At 49.9% G+C, this 26,567-nt stretch overlaps 1 protein-coding gene across 3 annotated transcripts; it reads left to right on the top strand.

The window, feature by feature from the left end:
• Positions 1 to 480: 480 nt before the first annotated feature.
• LOC128327575 (uncharacterized) lies at positions 481 to 23,417 on the top strand. 3 transcript variants are annotated; one of them, XR_008308684.1, is made up of 4 exons: positions 481 to 658; positions 12,682 to 12,778; positions 14,674 to 14,769; positions 21,137 to 23,417. XR_008308684.1 is itself a non-coding variant. In XM_053256501.1 (2 exons), exon 2 carries the CDS (start codon positions 22,084 to 22,086, stop codon positions 22,978 to 22,980), a length of 897 nt encoding a protein of 298 aa, XP_053112476.1. In that variant the 5' UTR covers positions 19,950 to 20,357; positions 21,137 to 22,083; the 3' UTR covers positions 22,981 to 23,417. The 3 variants fall into 3 exon arrangements, 1 of the variants encoding a protein (XP_053112476.1); XR_008308683.1 differs by lacking the exon at positions 481 to 658 and having other exon boundaries at positions 12,486 to 12,778; XM_053256501.1 differs by lacking the exons at positions 481 to 658; positions 12,682 to 12,778; positions 14,674 to 14,769 and adding an exon at positions 19,950 to 20,357.
• Positions 23,418 to 26,567: the final 3,150 nt, after the last annotated feature.

The raw sequence follows: 26,567 nt of genomic DNA, 5'->3' as shown, positions 1-26,567 counted from the left end.
CAGTGGCTCACCAGATGCTGCTGGAAGCCTACAGGCAAAAGTTGAGGGCATGCCCTCCCTCCTGCTGTTACTCCCCTGCAACTGGTACTCAGAGGCATCCTATCAGGGAACACTACACACACATTTTGGGTTTTTCATCGCCCATTAGAGTGCAGCCCAATTTATTTCCAGGCTTAAAAAATCCACTGTTTGTGTTGGTTTAAGAGGGAACTTTGAACTCGCAGTAAAGCTTCTCAATAAACCCACAGTAAATCCTGCTGTCTGGGAAAGCTCCTAGAGTCATCTGGGTTAAGAAGTATAAAATTTTAATAAATAAAATAAAGTGTGCATGGAAATGGACCAGTGTTCCCTCTAACAGGGATTCCCAGATGTTGTCGACTACAATTCCCAGAATCCCCATCTGCAATGATTTTTTGCTTGGGGATTATGGGAGTTGTAGTCAACAACAGCTGGGAATCCCTGATAGAAGGAACACTGAAATGGACCAGTAACCAAAGCAGTTGTTTAAATTCTAACAGAATATGTTTCCAGTTAACTGTATTCTGTTTGGAAACTGCAGTTAATTCAGTTCTCAAGTTACCAGAGCATGAATAACCGTCCTAAGGCATCCCTGTTCAAGGGAGGCTGCAACTGGTCTACCGACCTCACTTGGTAAAAGGTAGGTGCCAAAGTGGTTTATAAACTGATGGGACTTTCAAAAGCAATTTGTGATTGTATGGGGCTCTGCTTCAAAGGAGGCAAAGGGCAAAGAATCCCACTGGAGCCATGGGCATCCACAGGACCTTTTCCAGAGAACAGGGGTCAAAGGCTGTAATCCTATACTAACCAGGGAATAAGCCCATTGAATTCAGTGGCACTGACCCAATCCAGGGGAGCAACTGTCCTTCCCCACCCCATCCCAGATGCCCATAATTGGGGCACACCTAAAAGTTCTTAGCACACGTTTTAATGGTCCCTATAACTAATCAGATTGATTCCTGGCCTATTTGATTCACCTTTCCTACTTGTATTTATGCAGAATGAGATTTGCTTTAAATTCACTTGCAGACATGATCCTTTATCCCAAATGCAGGTGTTTCCCAACTAGATATAAAGCACTGAAAAGCCTAGCCTAATGACACTGAGTGGACACCAGTGAACTTCATAATGATTAAGGGGGAAATAGTTATCCTTAATAATGAGCTCATTAACAGAAGAGTTCATGATCGGTCGCTGCTTTTGTTTGATCTGCCACTCAGAAATTTGAGAAGTACTAAAAAATAGCCCATGCTTGCCCCTTCCACCTAGAGTCATGATAGACAAGGAAACATTTATATTGGCCTTAATGACAAATTTGAGCCAAATGCAGCCTAATCATTGTCCAGTATCATTTGCAAAGGTACAGATGGAAACCCATTAACATTCATGGATGTGCTTCTTATATATCCTTTGTGTATTTAAACAATTAGAATTCCTGAACCTTTAGGGATGTGCGGTTCGGTTCGGATCCGGACCGGTTCGTCCGAACCGGTCCGGATCCGGCGGCTCGATCCCGGACCGAATCGGGCCCTCCCGGGGACCGAGCCGGACCGAATTCGAGCCGGTTCGGTACCGAACCGGCTCGGGTTTCCCGAACCGGTTCGGGAATGAAATTGAGTCTCACTCAGTGTCTCTTTAAAGTGTGTCCTCCATTTTGTGTCTCCTTCCCGAAACTTTTGCTCCTCCTTGCATCCATTTTGTGATGCTATTTCCAGGCATTGTATTGGCTGCGCTATTGATCCTTGATTGGCCAGAATGAGTCCTTTGGTCTGGTAGGCTGCTTGGCTGTTGCACTGTTGAGAGCTGGCACCCTGTTGGCCGTGGGGGGAGTGCAAAGGTGGGGGCTCCCAAAGGAGGGAATTTCAAACCTATATAAACCCAAGCCTCTTCTCTGGAAACTTCTCTTGGCTGCAGTTGTGGGATCATCTCTGAGACCTGCTTGCCCTTTGCTGGCTGCTCTGGTGTCTCTGTGAGTCCTGACTGTGTCCTGTGTCTCTCTGTGTGTGCTCTGTCTAATCCTTTGTCCACCTGCCCTTTGTGACTCTCTGTGTGTCTCCTCTCTCTGTCTGTCTCTTGTCTGTATACTGTGTGTTACTTCACTTTACTTTCTTCTTAATTTCCCCCAATTTTCCCTGTTCCTTGTCTGTCTGCTTTTCTCCCCCCCCTCCCCCCCCTTTCCCTTCTCATCCTTTGGGCCTACCCTCCCCCTCCCCCACTCCCACCCACTGCATCCTCATTGCTTTAAATCTTCTTCCATTAATTATTGCTCTTTGTCCTGCCTTGTTGTTGTCCAACTTTTTGATTTTCACATTGCATTCCATTGGTTTCAGTTATATATTGCTTGCTGGTTTTGCTTAAATTGTACCATTTTGTTTGTTTCTGCTGACTGCTGCTGCCCTGCGAGTTGGTTCCCTGAATCCCTCCCCCCCACCCCCAGAGGATTCTGTTGTTGTTTCTTGTTGTCCCATATAATCAGTTTTGGTTCCCTGCTCCAAACTTGCCCCTCCAAGTCCAACCACACCCCACCCCAACCCCACCCCATCCAGCCTTCTCCCAAGTTTGCTGCTGCCAAACCGAGTCCAGTTTTCTTTGCTTGGTTCCACTTATTCATTTGCTATTATTAATTTGCAGCAATTGTGGTTTCATTGTCTCTGTTCACTTAGTGGCCCCCCTCAGAGTCTGTGTTTGGTTCCCCCTCCCCACACCCCCACCCCCAAGTTTTTTCTGCTGGTTATAGTCTTTCTTTTAATTTTTTTTTTAAACTTCTGGCTTGTGTTCTCTTGATATATATTGCTTTATATATTTTGCTACCCTCCTCCTCCTCCTCCCCCCCCCCGCCTGCCCCCCCCACCCTCCCTCCTCCCAGACCCTACCCTAGCCCAGGCCCAGCTCCTCCCCCAACCACCCCATCCAGCCTAATCGCTGCTGCTGCCCGAGTTGTTCCAGTTTCTCCTTTGCTGTTTGTTGTTGCCCCCTCCCCTTCCCCCCAACACCCCTCTGCCACACACTAGCCCCCAACCACACACACCCTCTCTGCTCCCCCCACCCCACCTCTTTTCCTCCTTGCCCCTGACTCTCTCCACTTACCCCAGGCCCCCTGCCACACACTAGCCCCAACCACACACACCCTCTCTGCTCCCCCCACCCCACCTCTTTTTCTCCTTGCCCCCGACTCTCTCCACTTACCCCAGGCCCCCTGCCACACACTAGCCCCCAACCACACACAGCCTCTCTGCTCCCCCCACCCCACCTCTTTTCCTCCTTGCCCCCGACTCTCTCCACTTACCCCAGGCCCCCTGCCACACACTAGCCCCAACCACACACACCCTCTCTGCTCCCCCCACCCCACCTCTTTTTCTCCTTGCCCCCGACTCTCTCCACTTACCCCAGGCCCCCTGCCACACACTAGCCCCCAACCACACACACCCTCTCTGCTCCCCCCACCCCACCTCTTTTTCTCCTTGCCCCCGACTCTCTCCACTTACCCCAGGCCCCCTGCCACACACTAGCCCCCAACCACACACAGCCTCTCTGCTCCCCCCACCCCACCTCTTTTCCTCCTTGCCCCCGACTCTCTCCACTTACCCCAGGCCCCCTGCCACACACTAGCCCCAACCACACACACCCTCTCTGCTCCCCCCACCCCACCTCTTTTTCTCCTTGCCCCCGACTCTCTCCACTTACCCCAGGCCCCCTGCCACACACTAGCCCCCAACCACACACACCCTCTCTGCTCCCCCCACCCCACCTCTTTTTCTCCTTGCCCCCGACTCTCTCCACTTACCCCAGGCCCCCTGCCACACACTAGCCCCCAACCACACACACCCTCTCTGCTCCCCCCACCCCACCTCTTTTCCTCCTTGCCCCCGACTCTCTCCACTTACCCCAGGCCCCCTGCCACACACTAGCCCCCAACCACACACACCCTCTCTGCTCCCCCCACCTCTTTGGACCGCTGCTACTGCTGTGTCCTCCCCCACACCTGAATCCCCCCTCCCTGCTGCGCTGCGCTTCTCCTCTCTCCTCTTTCTCTCTATCATCTCTCTTTCTCCTCTCTCTCTCTTTCTTTTCTCTCTCTCTCCTCTCTTTCTCTTTGTCCCTGCCCCCCCTCTCTTTTCTCTCTCTCTTAGTCTTTTCTCTCTCTGCTCCCCTTCACTTTCCACCTCCTCTCCCACAGCTGCAGCCGCACACAGTAGCCTACCCACCTGGCGGCTGCCATCGGTTTTTTTTTTCTTTTTATAGTTTTTGGTTGATTTTGTCTCTGCTTGGGGGTGAGTTGAGCGACACAAATAGTGTTGTCTCCTCACTTCTGCCCCTCCATCGTTGTTGAACTACCCCGGTTGCCTGTGTGCCTCGTGTGGCCGCCCTGCTGTGTCTCAGCCCAGGGTGGCTGGCTGGCGGCGGCGAATCCGTGACCAGCAGTGAGTGGCAGGAGAAGGACCGGAAGAAGAGGGGTTAGTGCGTGTGCGATTGTGCACCTTTTGTTGCCCCTTTCTCTCCCTAGCTGGCGGTTTTAAATAGGGACACCCCTATTCTGAAATGCATTTGGGTGTGGGGAGGAGGGAGGGAACCTTGGAGAGGAGATGTACTGTTGTAAAACTTGTGTCTTCATGCCCATGCCCAGTAAAGAAATTGCTGCTGTGTGTTGCGTTGCATTGCATGCGTCTTGCAGGTGGTTTTTGAACAGGTGCCTTCCAGAGTGCTTCCTTGCCTCTGGGGCAGTCTGAGTGGGGTCCAGGGTTCTGATGCGATGCTGCCACTACATGCTGGGCCCATGCCATGCCAGAGTGCTTCCTTGCCTCTGGGGCAGTCTGAGTGGGGTCCTGGCTGGGCTCTGATGCTGCCACTACATGCTGGGCCCATGCCATGCCAGAGTGCTTCCTTGCCTCTGGGGCAGTCTGAGTGGGGTCCTGGCTGGGCTCTGATGCTGCCACTACATGCTGGGCCAATACACACGTATGATGATGATCATGATGTTCAATCCATGAGGCTGCCATCAAGTGTTTGCTGCTGCTTGCTTGCCATGGCATTGGGCAGGCAGAGTCACAGAGTGGGTGGGTTCAACCTCTGTGTTGGTGTGACTGGGTTCTGGTTTTGGTTGTGTGCAATTTAGAGTCACTAAATAGGCTGCATTGAGTTTGATGCTCCCCCCACAGGAGCATTACTTGAGAACCACCCCCCAGAACCCACACTTTGTGTTCCAGTTCACTAAATAAGGGTTTCCTCCTTTGATCTGCAGGTTCCCAAGCGTTGACTGCATCCCTCCCCCACCCCCGGTAGGTGCTGTGCCCTCCCCCCATCCACTCTCCCCCCCCAAAAAAGCTAAAAACTTGCCACCCACACCACAACTACTCCACCCAACTGCCCGTGCCACCCTCCCACACCGGGGTTCCACCCTTTAACCCCCTATTTTTCTAAAAAAAACCCCTCCCAGACCCATCTCCCCAATTGGCTTGGTGGTTGACTCCCAAATTCAAAAAGGACACCCTCCCCCTCACTTCGATTGGCTTCCCCCCCCATATCAAAAAGTCTTCCTTTCCCCCCAATTGGCTTCCTTTTTTGAAAACAAACTTCCCCCCCGCCGCCTCCAAATCAGCTGCCTTTTTTTTGGCCCCTAAGCCCCTCCAAATTATTTTTTTGACCCTGTCTGGCCTTCCTCCTAAAGTCTCCCTCCTTCTGACCTAGCAGCATGTCTGAGCGCCGTGTGGCGGGCAGGGCTCGCTCAAGGCTGGCAGGCAGAGGTGGGAGAGGCCAGGTGCGGGGTGCGCCTGCGGCACGGGGAGGGAGAGGACGCGGGGAGCCTGAGGACACCCCAGTTCTCCCCATTGGAGAATTCTTTGCTCCGGCCCCATCTTTGGTGCGCAGGATTCAGTTCCCCATGCCTGCTGCCGCCAATCGCGGCAGAGGCAGAGGCACTGTTAGGGCTGTGGCGGGTCCCTCCTCGCCGGCGGCACCAGGTGCTGCTGAGCTACCGCCAGTTGTTGAGGTGGAGGAGACTGTGGAGTTGGAAGAGCAGGTAGAGGGCGGTGAGGACCGTGCGGCTGGCAGCGATGCAGCCAGGTTCTCCCTCCCTCTGGGGCCCCTTCCCCCTATCCTTTCGCCGCTCAGTGGGGCCCCCCCTCGTGAAGCCCGACACTCTGGTGGGGAGCGGTCTGGCGAGGTGGTGGAGGAGAGGCCTGCCTCTCCGATGCCAGTTGAGCCGGGCCCTTCCTCCGCTGTGGAGGGCGGAAGGGGCGGGTTGGGTGGCAGCAGTGGGCAGGCAGCGGCGGCCGCCCCCCCCCCTAGGACTGCAGCCACCCTGCGAGAAACGGCCTAGGACGGCGCCCAGGGCGCAGGAGGCCAAGGGCAGTGGTGCATGGGTGCATTTTGAGGTCCCTCAAGATGCCCCATTCCACGCCCGCTGTGTCCACTGCAGGATGCTTGTCAGCCGTGGAAGGGACCCTGCGCACCTGGGTACGACGCCTATGTGGAGACACCTAGAGCGTCACCACCCAGGTCTCAGGGGACAGGCTGGCAGCGCTAGTGCGCCTTGTGCATCTGCCACTAGGGCGGGCAGCGGCAGTGTGCCAGCCAGCAGGCAGGCTACACTGCCCGTCCAGCGGTGGACGCAGTCCTCGGGCAGCCAGCGTATTGTTCGCGTGGACCATCATCACCTCACCCGCCTCATAGGGGAGATGATTTCCACCGATGACCAGCCGTTTCAGGTGGTCGAGAACAACGGCTTCCGCCGTATTCTCCAATACCTGGCTCCCGAATACGTCATCCCCTCAAGGACGACGTTCAGCCGGAACGTGGTCACCTCCCTGTACCGCCGGTGCAGGGAGCTCGTGTCGGCCGAGCTGCGTGCAGCTCCGGCCGGGACAAGCGTGCATTTCACGACTGACCTCTGGACCAGTGTCAGTGGGATGCACGCTTCTTTCCTGGCCCTCACTGCCCACTGGTGGGGACCGGAGAGTGAGGGGACCTCCGCGGGCGATGCTTCCGGGTCCGGCGCGGCTCCCGATGCACTACGGCACAGGTGGGCCGTCCTGCACGTGGAGACGATGGACACGAGGCACACCGCGGAGGAGGTGGCGGCCGTACTCGACCGCCAGATAGAGGAGTGGATTGGCGGGTGTCCACACCTCTCCCGCGGCTTCATTGTCACCGACAATGGAGCCAACGTTACCGCCGCTGTCGAGACAGTCATGGACTGTGTGAACATACGGTGTATGGCACACACGCTCCATCTGACCGTCAGGGACGCCCTTGGCCTTAAGGAGCTGAGGGCGTCCCAGGAGAAGGGGGCCCGCCCCATCGCAGGTGCTGTTGCTGCCACGGCTACGCTTGTGGATAAGTCCCGCAAGCTGGCCGCCCACTTCCACCGCAGCGAGAAGTCCAGGAGACTGCTTCGCCAGAAGCAGGATGACCTTGGCCTTCCTCGCCATCTCATCCCTACGGATGTGGAGACGCGGTGGAACTCCACCTTCCTCCTGTTCCAGCGCCTGTTGGAGCAGGAGAGAGCCCTTGTCGCCCTGGCGAGGGACGAGTCCTTGGATGTCTGCGACTTCTCGAACGCAGAGTGGAAGCAGATGTCCGAGGCGGTGTCGGCACTCGAGCCCTTCCAGCTTGCCACGAAGGGCTTGTGTGGCGACACCACTCCCTTGAGCCAAGCGCTGCCCACAGCTGTTGGTCTCGAGAAGCTGATGGGTGGACTCCATATCTCTCTGACCACGCCAGAGGGTCGTGCTCTGGCTGGGAGGCTGAGGTCTGGGGTTGACAAGCGGCTCGTTGATGTGCTGGGAGACAGGGAGGAGTATGTCCTCGCTTGTCTCTGTCACCCAGCCCTCAAGGGCAATGCCGTGAGTGCCGACGACTTGCCCAGGTGGAAGGGCATCCTGGTCGAGAAGGTTAGGGAGGAGGAGGCCGCTAGGGCCCGCAGAGACCAGGGTGTTGGTAGTGGTGCGGGGGCAGCCCTCGCGGCCCAACCCGCACCCAGCAGCAGCATGGGCGGCCAGCCGGCGTCAGCTTCCCCTTCCCCTCCCTCTTCCCAGTCCAGCAGCGCGGCATCCCAGGCGGCGCCATCGCAGCAGCCATTTGCTACCGACTCGAGATCCGCCCAGTGGTTTCAGCGGTTCTGCTATGGCGCCATGCCTGGTATGCGGGAGGCTCGACCTGCCAGGCCCCCCTCCAGTGCTGAGCAATGCGTTGCGCAGTACTTGGAGGAGCCTGTGGAGGGAGACGGCGTGGACTGCGCACAGTTCTGGGCGAGCCGCCGCCAAGTCTGGCCGGACCTGGCGGTGGTGGCTGTGCGCCTCCTCTCCTGCCCCCCAACCAGTGTCCAGAGCGAGCGGGTGTTTTCACGTGCCGGGGACGTGGTGACACCCTCTCGCTCCCGCTTGGACCCTGGTCTGGTGGAGCAGCTGGTCTTCCTTAAGGTGAACCTCCCCCTGTTGGGCTACCCTAAGCTGCAGTTTGAGACGGGCGAGTGATTACCGTGGGTTGCCCCATGGTTGGTCACCTGCCTGGCTCGAACTCTGTGCTTATCCCTACCCTCCCCCCTTCCACCTCTAGCTGAGCTGACGTGACAGATGCTGAGCCGTGCCAGCCAGTCGCAGCGTGTAGTGTGCCCACACAGAGATGCAGTTGTAGTAGTAGTTGTAGTGCTGCGACTGGCCAGATGTTTACAATGCCCACGCCCACCTAAAAAGAAACCCAATGCTGACCAGCACAGGCCCTTTATCTATCCACCTGTCAGCATTTGGGGACCTGGCGTGGGCACGGCACACCCCCCCAAAGTAGCACAGCCCACGGAGTACTAGACTTAGCGGCAGCGGCGGGTATACGTTCAAAAATGCAGTGTAGATATGTAAATACTGTATGTAAATAAACATGTAAATAATTTTTTCTTTAAAAACCCCATGTCACAATCAAGCCTCAAAATTATGCAAAAGAAAGAAAAAAAGGTGACAAAGGGAGAACAAAATGATGAATGCCAAATGAATTGATTTTATTGAAAATGTCACCAGAAATCATGTGTGGGGGGCTTGGTTTACATGGAGAAGATGATTGGGTGATTTTTTGAAATGAAACGAATGAATTATTATCATCTTATGTTCATCTTGATTGTGGTCACTGTTGATGTTGGCTGATGGCAAAAAACCCAAAACCATCAGAATAGCAATGAACTGGCTGCCAACACAACATATTGATTGATAACTGTGCAGGGGGGGAATTGGGTCTGTGTGTGTGTGTGTGGTGCAGGCTCAGTCTGTCTCTTCCTGTTGTGTGTCTGTCTGTCTGTCTGTCTGTGTGAATGGATGCCTAGCACTGTCTCTGTGTGTGGATGCTTTCTGTGTGTAGTGTGGTGTGTGTCTGTCTACATGTTTTTTTTCCTCCCCCCCATGCCTCCCTCCATCCTTCCCCTCTCATCCTCTCCCCTTCCTCTTCACCACCTTCCATCCTCCCTCCCTTCCAGCCCACCACCGCCTCACCTGCCCCCAACCCCGGTCTGGCAGATGATGAGAGTCTGGTCTCTCCCACCGAAGCACACACGTGAGCACGTGTGTGCACAAATATGTGGCTGACCAACTCTGAGCCGGACCCTCCCCCCTTCAATCCCCTCTACATCCCTCTCCCCCTCCCCTTTCCTCCCCCCTGCCTCCCAGCCTCCCTCCCTGCCTCCCTCCCCCCTCCTAGCTAGCAGCGCACACATACACACACAAAACACCTGTGGTGGCAAACACCACCAGCACACATGCACTCACACTGGTGCCACCACCTCTGCCTTGGGCCTCTGTGTCCTTGAGCAGATATGTGGTGGTGGACCAGAGAAGCATTTCTTTCCAGCAAGGCAAAAGGCATGCACTCACTGCACACACACACACACACACACACACACGAAGAGGTGAAGACGAGAAGAGGCAACTTCTAGAACCAGCAGCAGCAGGTGAGTGTCGTGTAATTGTGTTGCTTCCCAAGGCCACTGCCCATGCTCAATGCTCAGTCTGCTGAAACTAAAGAACTAGCTACAATCACCCTTCCTCACATGCAGCTCAGCTCAGCTCAGCTCAGCTCAGCTGCACAGCACACTGACTAACTAGACACTACAGCTGGTGGTAGAAAAAACAGAAGTCTAGATTCTAGAAGATGTCCTGGTGGATTTTAAACTTTCAAATCTGTGCTAGGATTGCCTCGCCCGCCTCCTCCTCCTCCTCCTCCTCCTCCTCCTGCCTGTAATTGTGCCCTCTCCCCTTGCAGTTGCGCCGTCGTGATGGGTTGGTGATGTGCGTGCGCCGTCTACTTGTTAGCTCTCTCCTCCTCATGTTGGCTGGGCTTGCCAGGCACTGGCTGGCAGCAGCTGTTGGCTGTGTGCTAGGCTCAGGCTGTGGCGCACGTGACTGGACTGGGAATGTTATTGTAGCGGCAACACTGGTTGTGGTGGTAGCAGTAGTAGCTGTTGTTGTTGCTGGGCTGGTGGCTGCTGGCCTGTGCTGACTCTGCGCACTTGGTCTGGTCTGGTCTGGTCATTGGGATGCAGATGTAGGGTGTGTGTGCATCATCCATGGGGAGCATCAGAGCAGAGCAGAGCAGGTTGGCTGGCTTCTGTCTGTCGGGCCTAGTCAGTGGCAGGCACTGAGTGAGGCGGTGGTTCCTTTGGGCATCACGTCACCCATCATGCAGAGCGGCAGGTCTGCTGCTCTGCTGCTCCGCCTCCTGCTTCTTCTCTGTGTGTGCTGCTCTTGTGCTTAGTGTGCTGCTCCGCTGCTGCTGCTGTGCTGGCAGGCAGCACAGCAGTGGCCTTTTTGTTAGATCAGAGAGTGGGTGTTGTCTCTCTGAGTGTCCTCCTCTTACTTGCTTGGATAGGAGTGGTGGTAGTAGGTAGGCATTAAGATGGACTGACTAGGTGTTACGTGTTAGGGCGCCCAGAGAGAGGGGCCAAAAAGATGGGGTGGCAATTGTTGGGTTGCTCCTAGTATTATTGGTGAATTTCTGAAGAAAATTTTTTTTCCATTGGCTAGAATGGGGGTTCGGGGCTGCCCCAGACCCGCCTCTGTGGGGTGGCAGCACCGCCAAAGTGGGTCCGGGGCCATGGCAAAAATGCCCTCAGTCCCTCCCAGCAATCCCCGTAGAGATAGGAGTGATGGTTCTGTTGTTTTTCTGAGGTGTTCTGAGTGAGTGTGGATTCTGTGATAGCAAATGAGAGTGGATTCATGGTGTCTCATTGGAAATCTCATAAGCTATCATAGAATCTACACTCAGAATACCTCAGAAAAACAACAGAACCATCACTCCTATCTCTACGGGGATTGCTGGGAGGGACTGAGGGCATTTTTGCCATGGCCCCGGACCCACTTTGGGGGTGCTGCCACCCCACAGAGGTGGGTCTGGGGCAGCCCCGAACCCCCATTCTAGCCAATGGGAAAAAAAATTTTCTTCAGAAATTCACCAATAATACTAGGAGCCACCAATTGCCTTGGGATTTTTGGGGTGGAGGACACCCATGGGTGGCTACCACCCACCCCAGCTTTTTTGCCCCTAAGGGCTCCACATTGTGAGTTATGGGCAAAAATTTATTTTTTGAAAAAAATTTGTAAAAAATCAGAGGAAGGTCCAATCGACTTGAAATTTGGGTGGCAGGTAGAACACAATGTCCCCTTCAAAACCAGCCACTTTTTGTGATCCGAACCGGTTCGGTTCGGATCCGAACCGGTTCGAAACCGAACCGGACCGGGGGGGTGGTCTGGCAAAACCAAAACCGAACCACCCCGGTCCGGTCCGGACCCGGTTCGGACCCGAACCGAACCGGGAGAACCGGTTTTATGCACATCCCTACTTTAGGGATTAGAGAGTCTGAAAATGTGATTGTGTTGGAAACTATAAAATAATGAAAAAGATAATCACACAAGCAATTCTTCTTTCTTTCATGCTGTTTCACACATGCACGTTCATCAAGTGCTGACTGGAAATGTGTGAATAGACCATCTCAGATATAACACCACAGATTAAGCTTTCATATCACCTCATATCACTTTAAATGCAATATTTCCAATGCAGTTAGATCACACATTCAGCTGCCCATCATTAAGAGTGCAGTAAACGTGCAAAGAAAGTAGGTGGCGATGAATATACATGTGTGAACTAGCCATTTGCCTCTCGTAGTTAGAGGGCAGGAGGAATGGTCTTGGATCACTTTCCAAATTATCTTAAATCTTTCACATCCATGGCAGCTTCCCTCATGAAGCAAATCAGAACTTTGGGGGAATAGTTTTCTTCAAAACTGTGGTGGGACAAATGGTTTGCATTGAGATTGTGGTGCAGAGGAAGAGTTAATTTATTACTTCCCCACCACCACCCTGCATATAATTTGCTCACTGAAAATCTCTCTCCCCAGATCCTAAAGCTGCTATTTCTTCCAACGGCTTCACATTTTTTTGCTAAAGGCATGAGACTAGCAATCTGACAGGCTTTGGACTGTGTTTGATTTTTTGGTACAACTACTGTTTCTTTAACTGTATACAAGAAGAAACAAAGTGCAGTCATACACACCTTGACAAAGCTGCCGTGATGACGTGTGTACTTTCATGCCTGTTGTACGGGTAGATAGCAGACAAATCAGAAAATGAAGGTCTGTGGTTTAGCTAACTGGTTTGAGAACTCATATTGATTGTTATTTGCTTGCAGCAAACTCCTTTCATTCAATGGCCATAAAAATACTTCAGTCAGATCAATTGTCCTCAGAAGAACTCCACAGATTTCTCTTCGTACAACTTGCAGAATGGTAGGATCATGTTACTTGGCATCACTCCTGGTTCAAAATAATAGTAGTTGTAAACAGCTGCAGTCTCGATGGGAATTCAATAGCCCATATATATCAGCCCAGAAATATTAGCATGGCAATACTGTTGTGACCTAAATCTTTCTCAGCCTTTCCCAACAAGGGTCTATGTGCATAGAGCCCAAAGGGCCAAAAGCTCATTAGGGAAGAAACAATCAGGTTCTCTGCAAATAAATCCCTACTGAAATGTGATGGCCTGGCTCACATGTTTGTATGTTGAGGTTAGGGTGGAAGGATACAACCCTAGTCACCCACTACACATGGGTTTTGCACATTTATAGTCAACCTGACTGGTGTGAGAATACAAGCTACCAGGAGCTAGTAGCTTGTATACTACCACACACACACCCCACACACACATACCCATGGTGGAGGATAAAAGGAAGTTTTTTTGTTTTAAAAATGCCATTGCTGCCACAGTAGCAGCAGTGGCATTTTAAAAGAATTGAAAGTCCTTTCAATAGAACCTGCTGGTAAATTTGCTCCCTTTCTAAATTGTCTCCTGTTTTGGAGGGAATTTTGCTGTCCCCTCAAAATCTGAGTCAGAGGTTCTCTGGTACATATGTGGCTACATAGATACATAGGCCCAGCCTTAGCGTATTCCCACTCTTCCTGAGGGGCCCTGAGAGGTGTACATGGTAATGTTTATCCAATTCCTCACAAAAAGCCTGTGAGGTAAGTAAGGCTGAGAGAGAAGTGACTGGCCCAGAGTCACCCACTGAGTTTAATGGCTGAATGGAGATTTCAACTTGGATCTCCCCATCCTAGTCAACACTCTAACCACTGCACCTCGCTGCCTACTAAATGCCAGGTAATAATAGTAGAAACATTGCTTTCTCCCTTTCTTTTTTCCTTGCAGCTCCAGCCCCAAAAAATGTCCTATGGCATTCTAAAGTTTAGATATTGCCATTTTGGACATTTATGGGTCCTAATAAAGGTTTCTTACTGACGTTGTTGATTATGTTCATAATGGACCAGCACTCCCATCACAGTTTGATCTTTCTTACTGTGTTAGTCATTTTTTAGGAGAAGACCACAATGAGGCAAATTGTCCCCATCACCATCCACCTACTGCGGCTTCAGAAGCTAAGATTAAGGGGAGGAGCCTAGAAGGGCCATTAAAACAAATCATGCTGGGATATGGGAGTAAATGTAAAATGTTTGTTAGCTGCTCTGAATATGATCTTATGGGGACGTGGGATAAAGCTCTACTAAGTAAGTTAGGGACTCCAAATGTAAAAGAGACGGCAAATCTGATTTGTACTTTATAGACCAGGGTTTCTTAACCTTGGGCCCCCAGATGTTGTTGGACTACAACTCCCATCATCCTCAGCCACAAAGGCCATGTCTGGGGTGATGGGAGTTGTAGTCCGACAACATCTGGGGGTCCAAGGTTAAGAAACCCTGTCATAGACTGAAATAGTTACCATCTTCTGTCCCAGGCTCACTGTCAATGGAATGCCCACTTTATGAGTCACGAACTTGCTGCAGGACTCCACATTCCCTAACTGTCTTGACAATGAGCGCATTCAAATTCCTACACTGTACACAAGAATGTTAAAACGGCATCTAATTGGGCACCAATAATCTCATATATGGGCCCTTGCACAATCCCCCCCCCCAAAAAAAACCTATGATTGGAACTTATACAATAGTTTTATGTGTGAACACTTGAACTGCCATATATCGGACCACTGGTCCATTTAGCTCAGTGCAGTCTACCTTGACAGGCATCAAGTCTTCAACTTTTCAATTACAGGCAGCAACATTTCTTGCACTAGGCCTGACAGGAATTGTGGCATTATTCCATTTATAGTAAATTCCTTAATATTTTCTAGCAAGGAGTTTGGCGCGGAGTTTAGCGGGGAACTGTGTGGGGAGGCACAGAAATGGTTCCTGCTTATTACAAAGGAGACACCAAGCATGAGGAGAAGGTGAGTACTACCCCACTTCTGAAAGTTTCCTGGAAGACAGAGCTTAAAACCTTACTTAGCTGACAACTGCAGCTAAGACCTAGCTTTCAAGGAATGTATATTCCCTGTATATTCTAAATAGCCAATAAAACCAGTTATGATGGTAGAATGCCAGCAGGGGAGAGGGTGCTTCCCAGTGAATACACTGGGAAGCACCCTCTCCCCTGCTGGCATTCTACCATCATAACTGGTTTTATTGGCTATTTAGAATATACAGGGAATATACATTCTTTCCTTGAAAGCTAGGAAAGCACAGAGTGTTGCATGCATGACTATCTGCCCCAGGAGCAGAAGTTGTGGGTGTGTGCTCAGTTCAAAGAGCTCCTGGCCCTCAGGGAACAGGTTTCCTCCCCTCGAAGCCAAGGTGGCTGATCTGGAGAAGCTCAGGGAGGAAGACAGGTATGTGGGTGAGGCACTTAGAAACGTCATAGAGGAATCCCACTTCCAGGCCCTCTGACAGGGAGAATGAAGTCCTCAGGGAAGGAGAACATCAGTCTGAGGAAGAGGGGAATGCTCCCTTAGAAGGGACTTCTTCCTTGGGTGATGCACTCATATTCTTTCACACAGAAGATAGTCCTCCAGGGGTAGGGACCTCCTAGATGATTTGATCATCAGGGGCATAGAGAGATGGATTTGCGACCTGTGTGCAGCCCGTATGGTTACTTGCCTGCTTGGTGCGAAGGTTGCAGACATCATGCAGCATCTAGATAGGCTCTTAGGCAGTGCTGGGGAGGAGTCAGCTGTTGTGATGCACATCAGCACCAACGATGTTGGAAAATTTAGTCGGGAGGTCCTGGAAGCCAAGTTTAGGCTGCTAGGTAGCATATTGAAGTCCAGGACCCCCAGGGTAGCGTTCTCTGAAGTGCTACCTGTTCCACATGCAGGGTCAGCAAGACAGGCGGAGTTGAGGGGTCTCAATGCATGCGTGAGATGGTGGTGCCAGGCAGAAGGGTTTATATTTATTAGGCACTGGAATACATTTTGGGACAAGCAAAGTACAAAAGGGATGGGCTCCACCTGAACCAAGATGGAAACAGACTGCTGGTGCTTAAAATCAAAAAGGTCTCAGAGCAGCTTTTAAAATGACACCTGGGAGACTGACGACAGGAACTGGTTGGTATCTGGTTCGGCAAGAAAAATCCCCTAAGGTGGAAGGATACAAATGTTTCAGATAAACCAGAAGGGAGCAGAGTAGAACCAGGAGTAGAGCAGATTGAAATGCATGAGAGCTGATCAAATAGGGCAAGTGGCAGTAAGGGATATAACACATGCCAACACCAGGCAAGAGACTCAGCATATAGGTGTTTATATACCAATGCCAGAAGCCTCCGAGCCAAGATGGGTGAATTGGAGTGCTTGGTTGCTAATGAAAACATATAGTGGGCATAACTGAAACCTAGTGGAATGGTGAAAACCAGTGGGACACTTATTCTAGATACAAACTCTACAGAAAAGACAGGGAGGGGAGGAAAAGAAAGAATGAAAATAATGGTACTGTATGTGCATTTGTACATCTCTGTATAATATGGAGTTACATGAAAGATAATTAAAAAGAAAATTTAGCAGTGGTGCAGAGAATGCTCTTTCCATTCCTACCCACTATGCATATGATCTTTTGTGGTATGTTGAAAATTAACATTAAGAAATGGCTAGACGTGTCATTACAATCACTGTGTATAATATTCCACCACCACCAAGAACACATAAGCAGCACATTTTTGTGTGCTTCCACGGTTCACTTTCACAATTCCACCAACCAGACAAATGGTCATTTCTAGAAAATAAACCACCCCTATCTATTCCATAGAGCAAGATGAGCCTATAATTGGCCAGAAAGGCTTTGCTGAGGAAGCTTGTTTTCAAGAATATTGGTTTACAAGGAAGAGGCTCAATCAAGTAAGGGGTGGAGGGAAGATTCTAGGTACAGAACGTAGCTTAGCAAAAGCACAGGGATCATTCTAGAAGAAAGGGGAAAGGGCTATTCATAACGGGCTCATCAGCAGTGCAGAAAGTAAAATATCATTAGAAATGTCAAGGAGAGAGAACTAAAGGGTATTCTGCTGGTCCATCAGAAGTCAATAGAAAACTGCAAAAATCTAAATATGTCTGATTTAAAGGTATGTATGTATTTAACTCAGAGAGGCCTGGCATAGCCCCAAGAGGGTTAGACACCATCAGCCACTTGTGACTACAGCCCTACTCAGCAAACATTAACATGCATTTATATAATTTCCAGTGGTGGCCCTAGGTATTGCAATGGCAGTACACACAAGGCTGCCTTGCCTGTGCCCCTGAGAGCTAGGCCCCTTTCACAACCACCCCTTGCAAACTTTGAACGCGGCACAGGCAGAAAGGAATGAAGGTTGCCAGCAGCCTACTCTTTTCTCCCTGTGCTTCTTGCAAGCTTTGCAAAGAGTAAAAGGCACTGCTTGCAAAGGCTGCAAGAGTCAGATTGTCCCCAAAGAGCTGCTCTGATGGCAACAGCAGGAGGCTTCTTGTCACCCTGCTAATCTGCCATCAGTCTCACCATCCCTCATGAAAGGGCCACCCCTGAGCATTTCGTGTGTGCATCTGAATATACATACTTTCAAGGCTAGCTCCATTTACTCTTCCGGAGGGTTGCCAACCTTCCTGGATTGGCATGGTGTCTCCCAGAATTGCCATTGATCTCAGTGACCATTGAAAGCAATCCTGGAGATTTTAATGGCTTGATGTTGTGGGAAGGACAATCTTCCGAGATAGCCTCAGTCAGAGTGGACAGGCTTGCTCTTCCTACTGTTAAAGAACTGCATTGGAAACACTAAGAAGATTTCTCCTCTATTGTGGCTGGAGCTTGTAGGCTTGGACTAGATTGCCAGGAGCATAAAAAGTTGTTTTATCACAGTATCACATTAGACGTTAATCATCATTTAATCTTTCAATTATCCAAACATAATGAAACATAAACCATTTGATAAAAAGGCCTCCTCCATTTAGCAGCACTATTGTACTATGTGTATAATCCCAAAACAAACCTCTTTTGCTTATTGCACTTCATCAGGAAAATTGGATTTAGAACATTATACACAAATGAAAAGACATTTTTGCATTAGTTTGAAATATAACAGCAATTAACTCTGACAAATATTAATGTACTGGTTACGCTTATACAGGTTATAAAAGTCTTATCAAATGTCAATAAGACAAAGTTATCAAACAGGAAGATTGGCAAAGTCTGGAGAGTCTGAGAGGAGAATGGAGAGCTGGTCTTGTGGTAGCAAGCATGACTTGTCCCCTTAGTTAAGCAGGGTCTGCCCTGATTGCATTTGAATGGGAGACCACATGTGAGCACTAAGATACAGTATTCCCCTCAGGGGATGGAAGTGCTCTGGGAAAAGCAGAAGGTTTCAAGTTCCCCCTGCCCCTGACTTCTCCAAGGGCTGAGAGAGATTCCTGACTTCTCCAAGGGCTGAGAGAGATTCCTGCCTACCTTGCAGAAGCCGCAGCCAGTCTGTGTAGACCAGTGATTCTCAAACTTGGGTCCTCAGGTGTTATTGGACTTCAACTCCCATAATCCCCAACCAAAGGCCACTGAGGCTGGGGATTATGGGAGTTGAAGTCCAATAACACCTGAGGACTCAAGTTTGAGAATCCCTGGTGTAGACAGTACTGAGCTAGATAGACCAATGGTCTGACTCAGTATCTGGCAGCTTCCTATGTTCCTATGTTCTGCTCAGGACAGAGTAATTGATTATTTAATAGTGGGATATGTTTATGAAATCAGGCCTTTACATACTATTTAAATTGAAGGCTTGTTGAATTGTGAACCTCATACTTAGAATAAAAGACAAAAGTTCTCACCCAACAAGAGCGCCTTCCTTGAATACTGCTGATGTAGGGAATTCAGGGGTTTCCTGGTCCCAGCATAGTCAGTGGAAGGCTATTGCAAGGAGCATCTTTTACTAGCACCAGCTGGTTCACCAACTGTGGTCCTGCCTGAAAAGCGGGGGGTGATCTGGCATCAGATGCACTAGTGATGATGCACTCACTATGTGACATACAGGGTGGACTACTGGAATACCATCTGTGTGGGGCTGCCTATAAAGATTGTTCAGCAACTTCCATTGGTACATAAAGCCAGTTGATAAGAGCACGATGACTGGAGCATGTTATGCTCATCCTGCATCAGTTATATTGTTTACCAATTCATTTCCAAGCTCATTTTAAAATGCTACTGTGACAAGTGGAAGCCATGGGTTCTTTTAATGTGGGATAGGATTGGAGAGACCAGACAAATGCTTGAATGGAATGAGAAGTTATGTTTTTATCTTGTGTTTTTAAACTTAACAAGTTTTCCCTTTCCCCACACCTTGAACCCAAATATACTACCCCTCAGGGATGGCTCAAGGATTGCTGGTGCCAGCAGTGCAACCTGGCTTTGGCAACTTCCACCCCCTTTGCCCGTGCAGGCAGGCTCCTCCCATCATCTGAGCAGGAGGCGAGTAGGTGGACAGTCCCCATCATCCCAGCGGGCAAGTGGTCCTCATTGCCCAACCACTCACTTGCTTTCCTCGCGGCTCTGCTGCTTCCACCTGCCGCTCCTGCAACTGTTGCTGGCTGCTTCTGGGTAGCCAACCTGCCTTGGTACATTATAATGATTTTGTTGTGTGATGTGGCAACATGTTTATAACACGCTGCAGCAGACCAGATATCCAGAAGCATCCAGAAGTGGCAAGAGCAGTGGGCAGAGGCAGCAAGGAGAGTAAATGGGCATTCAGTTGGGCAACAGGGATGGAGAGCACCCGCTCGGTCACCCACTCAATCAGATGATGGGAGGTGTATGGTCCCATGGGAGCAGGAGGTTCTCATGTGGTTGAAGGGACTCAGAGGTGCAACAGCACACCTCACAGGTTGCCACCCCAGAGGTGGGCCAGCCCTGCTTTTGGCTCACCCAGTGGCACTTGACCCAGACCATCAGCATCTCTCTCTGCTTGGTGCCTTGGGTGACTGCCTAGTTTGCCTGGTGGAAGGGCTGACCCTGCTACCCCTTTGTACTCAGTTCAACAGCATGAACACAAAATGTCCCAGTTGGTACAGAGCATCAGTTTGAAGTCTCCACCACCAGAATCAACAGATTCTACTTTCACAATCATTCTGTCCCATGATGACCTGCTGATCATCCCCCAAAGAGGCAGTTCTTCGCTCTTCCCATTTTCTTCTTCCCCACCTTCCTCCCTAGCTGTTCTCCCAACATTCCACTCCTCTTGGCAATGGTTGCCTAGTACATGGTTGCCTGGACATTCCCTCTGACATCAGCCATACTACTGTTAACCTAAATGACCTAAACAGCCCAGGGCTATGATGATATCATATAGACCACATTAACGGCTATCCATATGAACCTGCATAAGCCCCAAGTTCTGCTTAGAAGTCGTCCTCTGTGACTCATTGTTAGCAGACATTATGCTGGCAGACAGCAGGGTCTTTCCAGTTGTGGCATGCAGTGGAATTGTCTCTGGGCAGATCTGACAAGCTTCCTCCCTTTTCACTGTTAGACCATTATTGGAAAGGTGTGTGTTTTTTTAAAAAAATCTGGAAGATTGTTAATCTTTTTGATCTGTGTTGTTTATTCATAGTTTTTATACTGGTTTTAGTACTGCCATATTTTTATTGATGTAGTTTTTTAAAAATATTTGTTTTATTGCTATTTTGTTTTTGTAAGCTGCTTTTATACCATGTTTAAAGCAGGGTAAGTAAAACTGGAAATAACTACAAAAATGAAACATAGGTTAAATAGGAATTAACATATAGAATTAGGTTTAATTAGGAATTAACCATTGGTGCATCTGGTTCAATACCGTCTACAATGACTGACAGAAGCAGTAGTAACTTGATTGTCTATAGCCACAGGCCATTACACATAAAATGTGTAATGGCTTGACCTTGCCTTTCATGGCTTATTAAATCTAGTAGGGAGGGAGTTCTTAGCTGGGTCCAGCAGTTTCCAAATGCCTCATTGAGAGAGGGAGTGGTTCTAGCTTCACTGAAGGAAGCTATTATTCAACCACTCCTAAAGAAACCCAGTCTGGACCCTAAGGATGTAAACAACTATAGGCCTGTAGCTAATATTCCCTTCCTGAATGAGGTGCTTGAGCATGTAGTGGCTGACCAGCTCCAGACACTCTTGGAGGAAGAAGAGTATCTAGATTCATTTCAATCAGGCTGCAGGCCCAGTTTTGGAACAGGGGGAGTACAATCCTGTTAATTTGAGGGAAGGAAGGAAGAAGGGAACAGCTTGCGTGGGGCATTGACTGTACTGTTTTTTGCCTCTGCCCCACTTTTCCTCCAGGTGTGTGATCTATTCTGCTGCTGCTATATAGGGCAGGCTGGCCCAAAGGCGCGAGCCTCTTGGCAAGAGCACAAGGACTCTCAGCCGTGGGGCAAGCTGCCTAGAGGAAGAACTTCCTAATTCTGCCATTATGAAGCCAGCATGAGAGTTTGACTGCATGAGTCCTGGACCTGGTTTTTATCAAACAGAGGAGCTGTGATTGGTAGGTCTGAGGAGATGTGTCTGGGAGAGCAGAAAAGTGGGGATGGTCTGGGGGCAGCAATATCACAGGTAGCAGGCAGAGGGAGGTATGGCGGTGGGAGTTGGGCAAGCCTTTCCGGGGGAAACGGTCCAGGCAACTGAGGCCTGTTCCCTTTTCCAGCTCTTCTCCCAATCCTCTGACCCCAGGGAGCTCTGAGAACACTCCCTTGAGGATTAGGGTGCTGCTGCTGAATGCCTGGTCAGTCAATGCTAAAACATATCTCATCACGATTTGATTGTGGATGAGCATGCTGACCTGGTATGTGTGACGGAGACCTGGTTGGATGAGCTGGGCGGGGTTGGTCTCTCTCAGCTCTGTCCTCCAGGTTTCCAAATCATGCAACAGCCCCGCCTGGAGGGTTGGGGAGGGGGTGTTGCAGTCATCTATCGAGAGATCCTCCCCATTTCCAGGTGCCCGGTCAGGCAATCCGTGAGACTGCCTCGGTTGCTCTAGTGGATGACCTACACCGGGAACTAGACGGGGGAGCACATCCCTGTTGGTTTTGCTGGACCTCTTGGCGGCTTTCGATACCATCGACCATGGTATCCTTCTGGGCCACCTCGCAAATTTGGGAATAGAAGGTACTGTGTTGCAGTGGTTCTGGTCCTTTCTTGGGGGGAGGGTCCAAAAGGTGGTGCTGGGGGACTACTGCTCGGCTCCCTGGCCATTGGCCTGTGGGGTCCAACAGGGTTTGGTCTTGTCCCCCATGCTGTTTAACATCTACATGAAACCGCTGGGAGAGGTCATCCAGGGACTTGGACTGAGTTGTCAGCCATATGTCGATGACACTCAGCTCTCTTGCTCTCTCTCCTTGTCACCTGATCCTAGGGAGGCGGTGGCTGTGCTGAATCGGGGGCTGGAGGCCGTGATGGGTTGGATGTGGGCTAATAAACTGAAATTGAATCCAGACAAGACAGAGGTACTGTTGGTCAGTAGGAGAGCCAATCGGGATGAGGAGATTTTACCGGTTCTGGATGGGGTTGCACTCCCCTTGAAGGAGCAAGTACGCAGTTTGTGGGTACTACTGGACCCGGCTCTGCTTTTGGGAGCTCAGGTGGAGGCAGTGGCCAGGGGTGCCTTTGCACGGCTTCAGCTAGTGCACCAGCTGTGTCCCTTTCTCGAGAAGGCAGATCTGGCCACAGTTACCCATGCCTTGGTCACGTCACAGCTGGATTACTGTAACACGCTCTACGTGGGGCTGCCCTTGAAGAACATCCAGAAACTACAGCTAGTGCAAAATGCGGCAGCTAGGGTTTTGACCGGAGCTGCCTGGTGGGAGCACATCACACCCATCCTGAAAGAGCTGCCCTGGCTGCCAGTTCGTTTCCGGGTCCAATTCAAGGTGCTGGTTTTGACCTTTAAAGCCCTTAATGGTTTGGGCTCGGGGTATCTGAGGGACCACCTGCTCCCAAGGGTTGCTGCCTGCTTGACAAGGTCATCTGAGGGGGCTCTGCTCCGGGTGCCTACAATGAAGGAGGCTCGTTTGTCATGCACTTGGGACAGGGCCTTCTCTGTTGTTGCCCCCAGACTCTGGAATGCTCTCCCAGTGGGTATCCGCTCCTCAGTCTCCATCACAGTTTTTAGAAAGCATGTCAAATCATGACTTTTTACCCAGGCTTTTATATGATTGTCTCCACTGCTGCTTCTTGAATTTTGTACTGTTTTTATGCTTGGGTTTTATTTATTTTTAAAATCAGATTTGTTTTTATATTTTTTAGCTCATTGTTTTAATGTTTCTTTTTTATAATCTTGTTTTTAAATTTTATTGTGAGCCACCTTGGGATTTTCTTAATGAAAGGTGGGGTATAAATTTAACAATAAATAAAAAATAAATAAAATAAAATTTTCTTGGATCTCTCAGTGGCTTTAGATACCATTGACCATGGTATCCTTTTGGATGGGCTGGCCAAGTTGGGCGTGGGAGGCACTGCTTGGAGATGGTTCCTCTCCTACCTCAAGGCCCATTCCCAAAAGGTATGATTCGGCTGATAAAAGGGGATTACTGCTCAACCCTGGCAGTTGTGCTTTGGGGTTCCACAGGGTTCCATTCTTTTCCCCTATGCTGTTTAACATCTACATGAAACCACTGGGAGTGGTCATCTGGAGATTTGGCCTGAGGTGTCATCAGTATGCAAATGACACTCAGTTGTAGCTCTCCTTTTCATCAGATGCAGATGAGTCAGTGACTGTTCTGAATCGGTACTTGGATGCAGTAATGGACTGGATGAGGATGAACAACTTGAGACTCATAGACAGGACAGAAGTATTGGTGGTCAGTGGCTCGTCTGCCTGGATGAATGATGTTCAGGACCAGGTTCGCAGCTTGGCAGTGCTCATCAATCCAGCACTGTCACTAGAGGCTCAAGTGGCCTCTGTGGTTCGGAGTGCCTTTTATCAGCTTCAGCTGATACACCAACTGCAACCTTACCTGGACAAAGATAGCTTGGCCATAGTTACTCATGCTCCGGTAACCTCTCAATTGGATTACAACTGCCATGCATTGTATGTGGGGCTGCCTATGAAAACAGTCCAGAAACTGCAGCTGGTACAAAATAGGGTTGCAAGGTTATTAACTGAAACTGGACATTTTGAGCATATTACGCCAGTGCTTCATCAGCTGCACTGGCTCCCCGTATGTTTCTGGGCCCAATTCAAAGTGCTAGTGTTAACCTTTAAAGACCTAAATGGCTTGGGACTGGGTTGCTTGACAGATCACCTTGCCCCATATGTCCCAATCTGAACCTTAAGATCTTCTCCAGAGGCTGCCCTCAGAGTGCCCCTGCCAAACGAGGTGAGGTTGGTGGCTACCAGGGCCTTTTCAGTGGTTGCACCCCTGTTTCTGAAATAGTCTCCTCAGTGACTACAGCCACCCATGAGGAGGTGGGCCACTGAATTCTGGACTAGTTGAAGCTTCCAAAACATTTTCAAAGGCAACCCTAGGTAGAACATGTTACAGTAATCCAAATGAGAGGTAACAAAGGCATGAGTTACTGTTGCCAGGGCCTGCCGGTTGAGAAAAGTCTGTAACTGGTAAACCAGCTGAAGCTGGCCAAAGGCACCCCTGCCCATGGCCTCCACCTGCTGTTCTAGCAGGATCTGTGAGTCTTGAAGGACCCCCAGATCACGAACCATCTTTCTCAAGGGAAGTGCAACCCCATCAAGAGATAAACTCACACACAGCAATTGGCCAGATCACAAACTAAACAAGAGCAACTCAGTCTTGGAGGGATTAAGCCTGAGCTTGTTTTGGCCCATCCAGGTGCTGACAGCCTCTAGGCACTGAGCCAGCACATGAACAGCATTACTTGTTTGGCCAGGGGTAGAGATATAAAGCTGAGTATCATCAGCATATTGATGAAAACTTACCCCCAGACCGATGGATGAGCAGGCCCAGCGGCTTCATGTAGATGTTAAAGAGAATGTGAGCAAGGACCGAGGCCTGTGGAGCCCCACAAGAAAGAGGCCAGGGTGCAGAACACTCATCCCCAATCGACACCGACTGGTATTATCCAGTGAGATAGGACCGGAAACACTGAAGAACAGTGTCCCTAAGGCCCAGCCCACTTAGGCATTCCAGAAGGATGTCATGGTCAATGGTATCGAAAGCCACTGAGAGATCAAGAAGAACCAAGAGAGGTGCACTTCCAACATCAAGGTTACAATAAAGTTAATCCAACAGGGCAACCAATGCCTTTTCAGTGCTGTGCCACAGCCAGAAACCCGACTGGCAAGAGTCCAGAAAATCAGTTTCCTCCAGGACTCTCATCAACTGAGCACAAGCCACCTTCTCCAAAATCTTACCAAGAAAAAGGAAGATTGGAGATCAGACGATAGTTATCCAGATTGTCAGAGTCGAGAGAAGGCTTCTTCAGGAGAGGGTATACCACTGCCTCTTTCAGGGCTGATGGAACAAACCCCTCCTGAAAAAAAGAATTAACCATCTCCTGCAGCCAAGAAAGAACATTCCCTCTCACAGCCCTAATGAGCCAGGAGGGACAAGGGTCCAGGCTAGAGGTTGTTACCAGCTGAGCTTATTCTGCCTGCTCCCAGAAGTCTCTCTGGTTGCAACTGCATTTCCAGGCTTGAAGACTGCACTTTTGCTATGCTCAGGAACTGCACCGCAATGTGAGCTCCCAGTCTATGTTATACATGGGTACAAGTCACTTAGTTAGCAGTGGACTGATCGCCCCTTGATTTGACTACAAGCCCCACAAATTGGAAAGTGGGTTAGCTTCACACTCTCTATGAGGGGTGCCCAGCTAAGCAGACTCCCAGGTCTAGCTACTGCAAGTGTCTGACATTCAAGATCATTTCAGCCTTGGAATTAAATCTAAACTCCCCTTTTCCTCTCACAAAGAGAGACAATACCTGGCCATCAGGCCAGGGAGAAAAGACATATAAGACAAGTTTCTTATCTGCAGCCTCCATTACAATAGGGATGAGTTAGTGTAGTAACTTTGAAGAGGTGCCCATTGAAACTCTTGATAGAATTATTGGGAAGCCCTTCCCAGCACATGATATTCTTTAAACACACCTGCACTCTCCAATTATCCCCTCAGTCAGCCTTGAATGCCATCGGCGATTCACACACATTACTACTCAGGAAGGACTAAGACACAATACATTCCAAAAAAAAGGTTGTCTGGGCTCCCCTATTCAGCAGAGCAGGACAAAAGAAATGTGCCCTCAAGGAACGTTTTGGGATATCAGTATCCCTAACTCCATGACCCAGTGTGCTTCCTCATGTATATTACACCTGGGACTCATCTCAGTGCCTCTCACTCTGGACCCCATCAGACTGCAACAAGAAACTCCAGCAGACCACCTTGGTGTTCAGGACAGGTGATATAGCCTCTTGCCTGGCTCCTTCAGAGCTGAATCTATCCCTTTCTCTTATTTCTGAAATCTTGACCCTCTATCTTAAAGTACCTCTCTAGCCTGCCTGGGAATTTACACATAATTTGGAACTTTAAGTTTAATGTGCCTTACAATAGTCTGTTTCTTAGCATATTTGTAGTGCCTTTAAACTACAGCCACGTAATAATTTAGTCTGATTTTATTTTAAATAAACTCATTTTTTATTTAATTCAAACCTCTCTCTCAAGCCGATTTTCTTGAGTTCATACACTTGCACAAATTAAGGCTGATTGGAACTGTCTCCCCTTTTGAGCTAAATTCCCAACATTCACT

Source organism: Hemicordylus capensis, chromosome 5, assembly GCF_027244095.1.
Source record: "Hemicordylus capensis ecotype Gifberg chromosome 5, rHemCap1.1.pri, whole genome shotgun sequence".
In the NCBI taxonomy this organism is placed as follows: Eukaryota; Metazoa; Chordata; class Lepidosauria; order Squamata; family Cordylidae; genus Hemicordylus; species Hemicordylus capensis.
Note: the sequence above shows the minus strand (reverse complement) of the source record. Positions and strands in the feature narration are given on the sequence as shown.

What these genes read in the sequence shown, in the direction of transcription:
- LOC128327575 (XM_053256501.1), top strand. Translation starts at nt 22,084, where the DNA reads ATGCTGTTTAACATCTACATGAAACCGCTGGGAGAGGTCATCCAGGGA.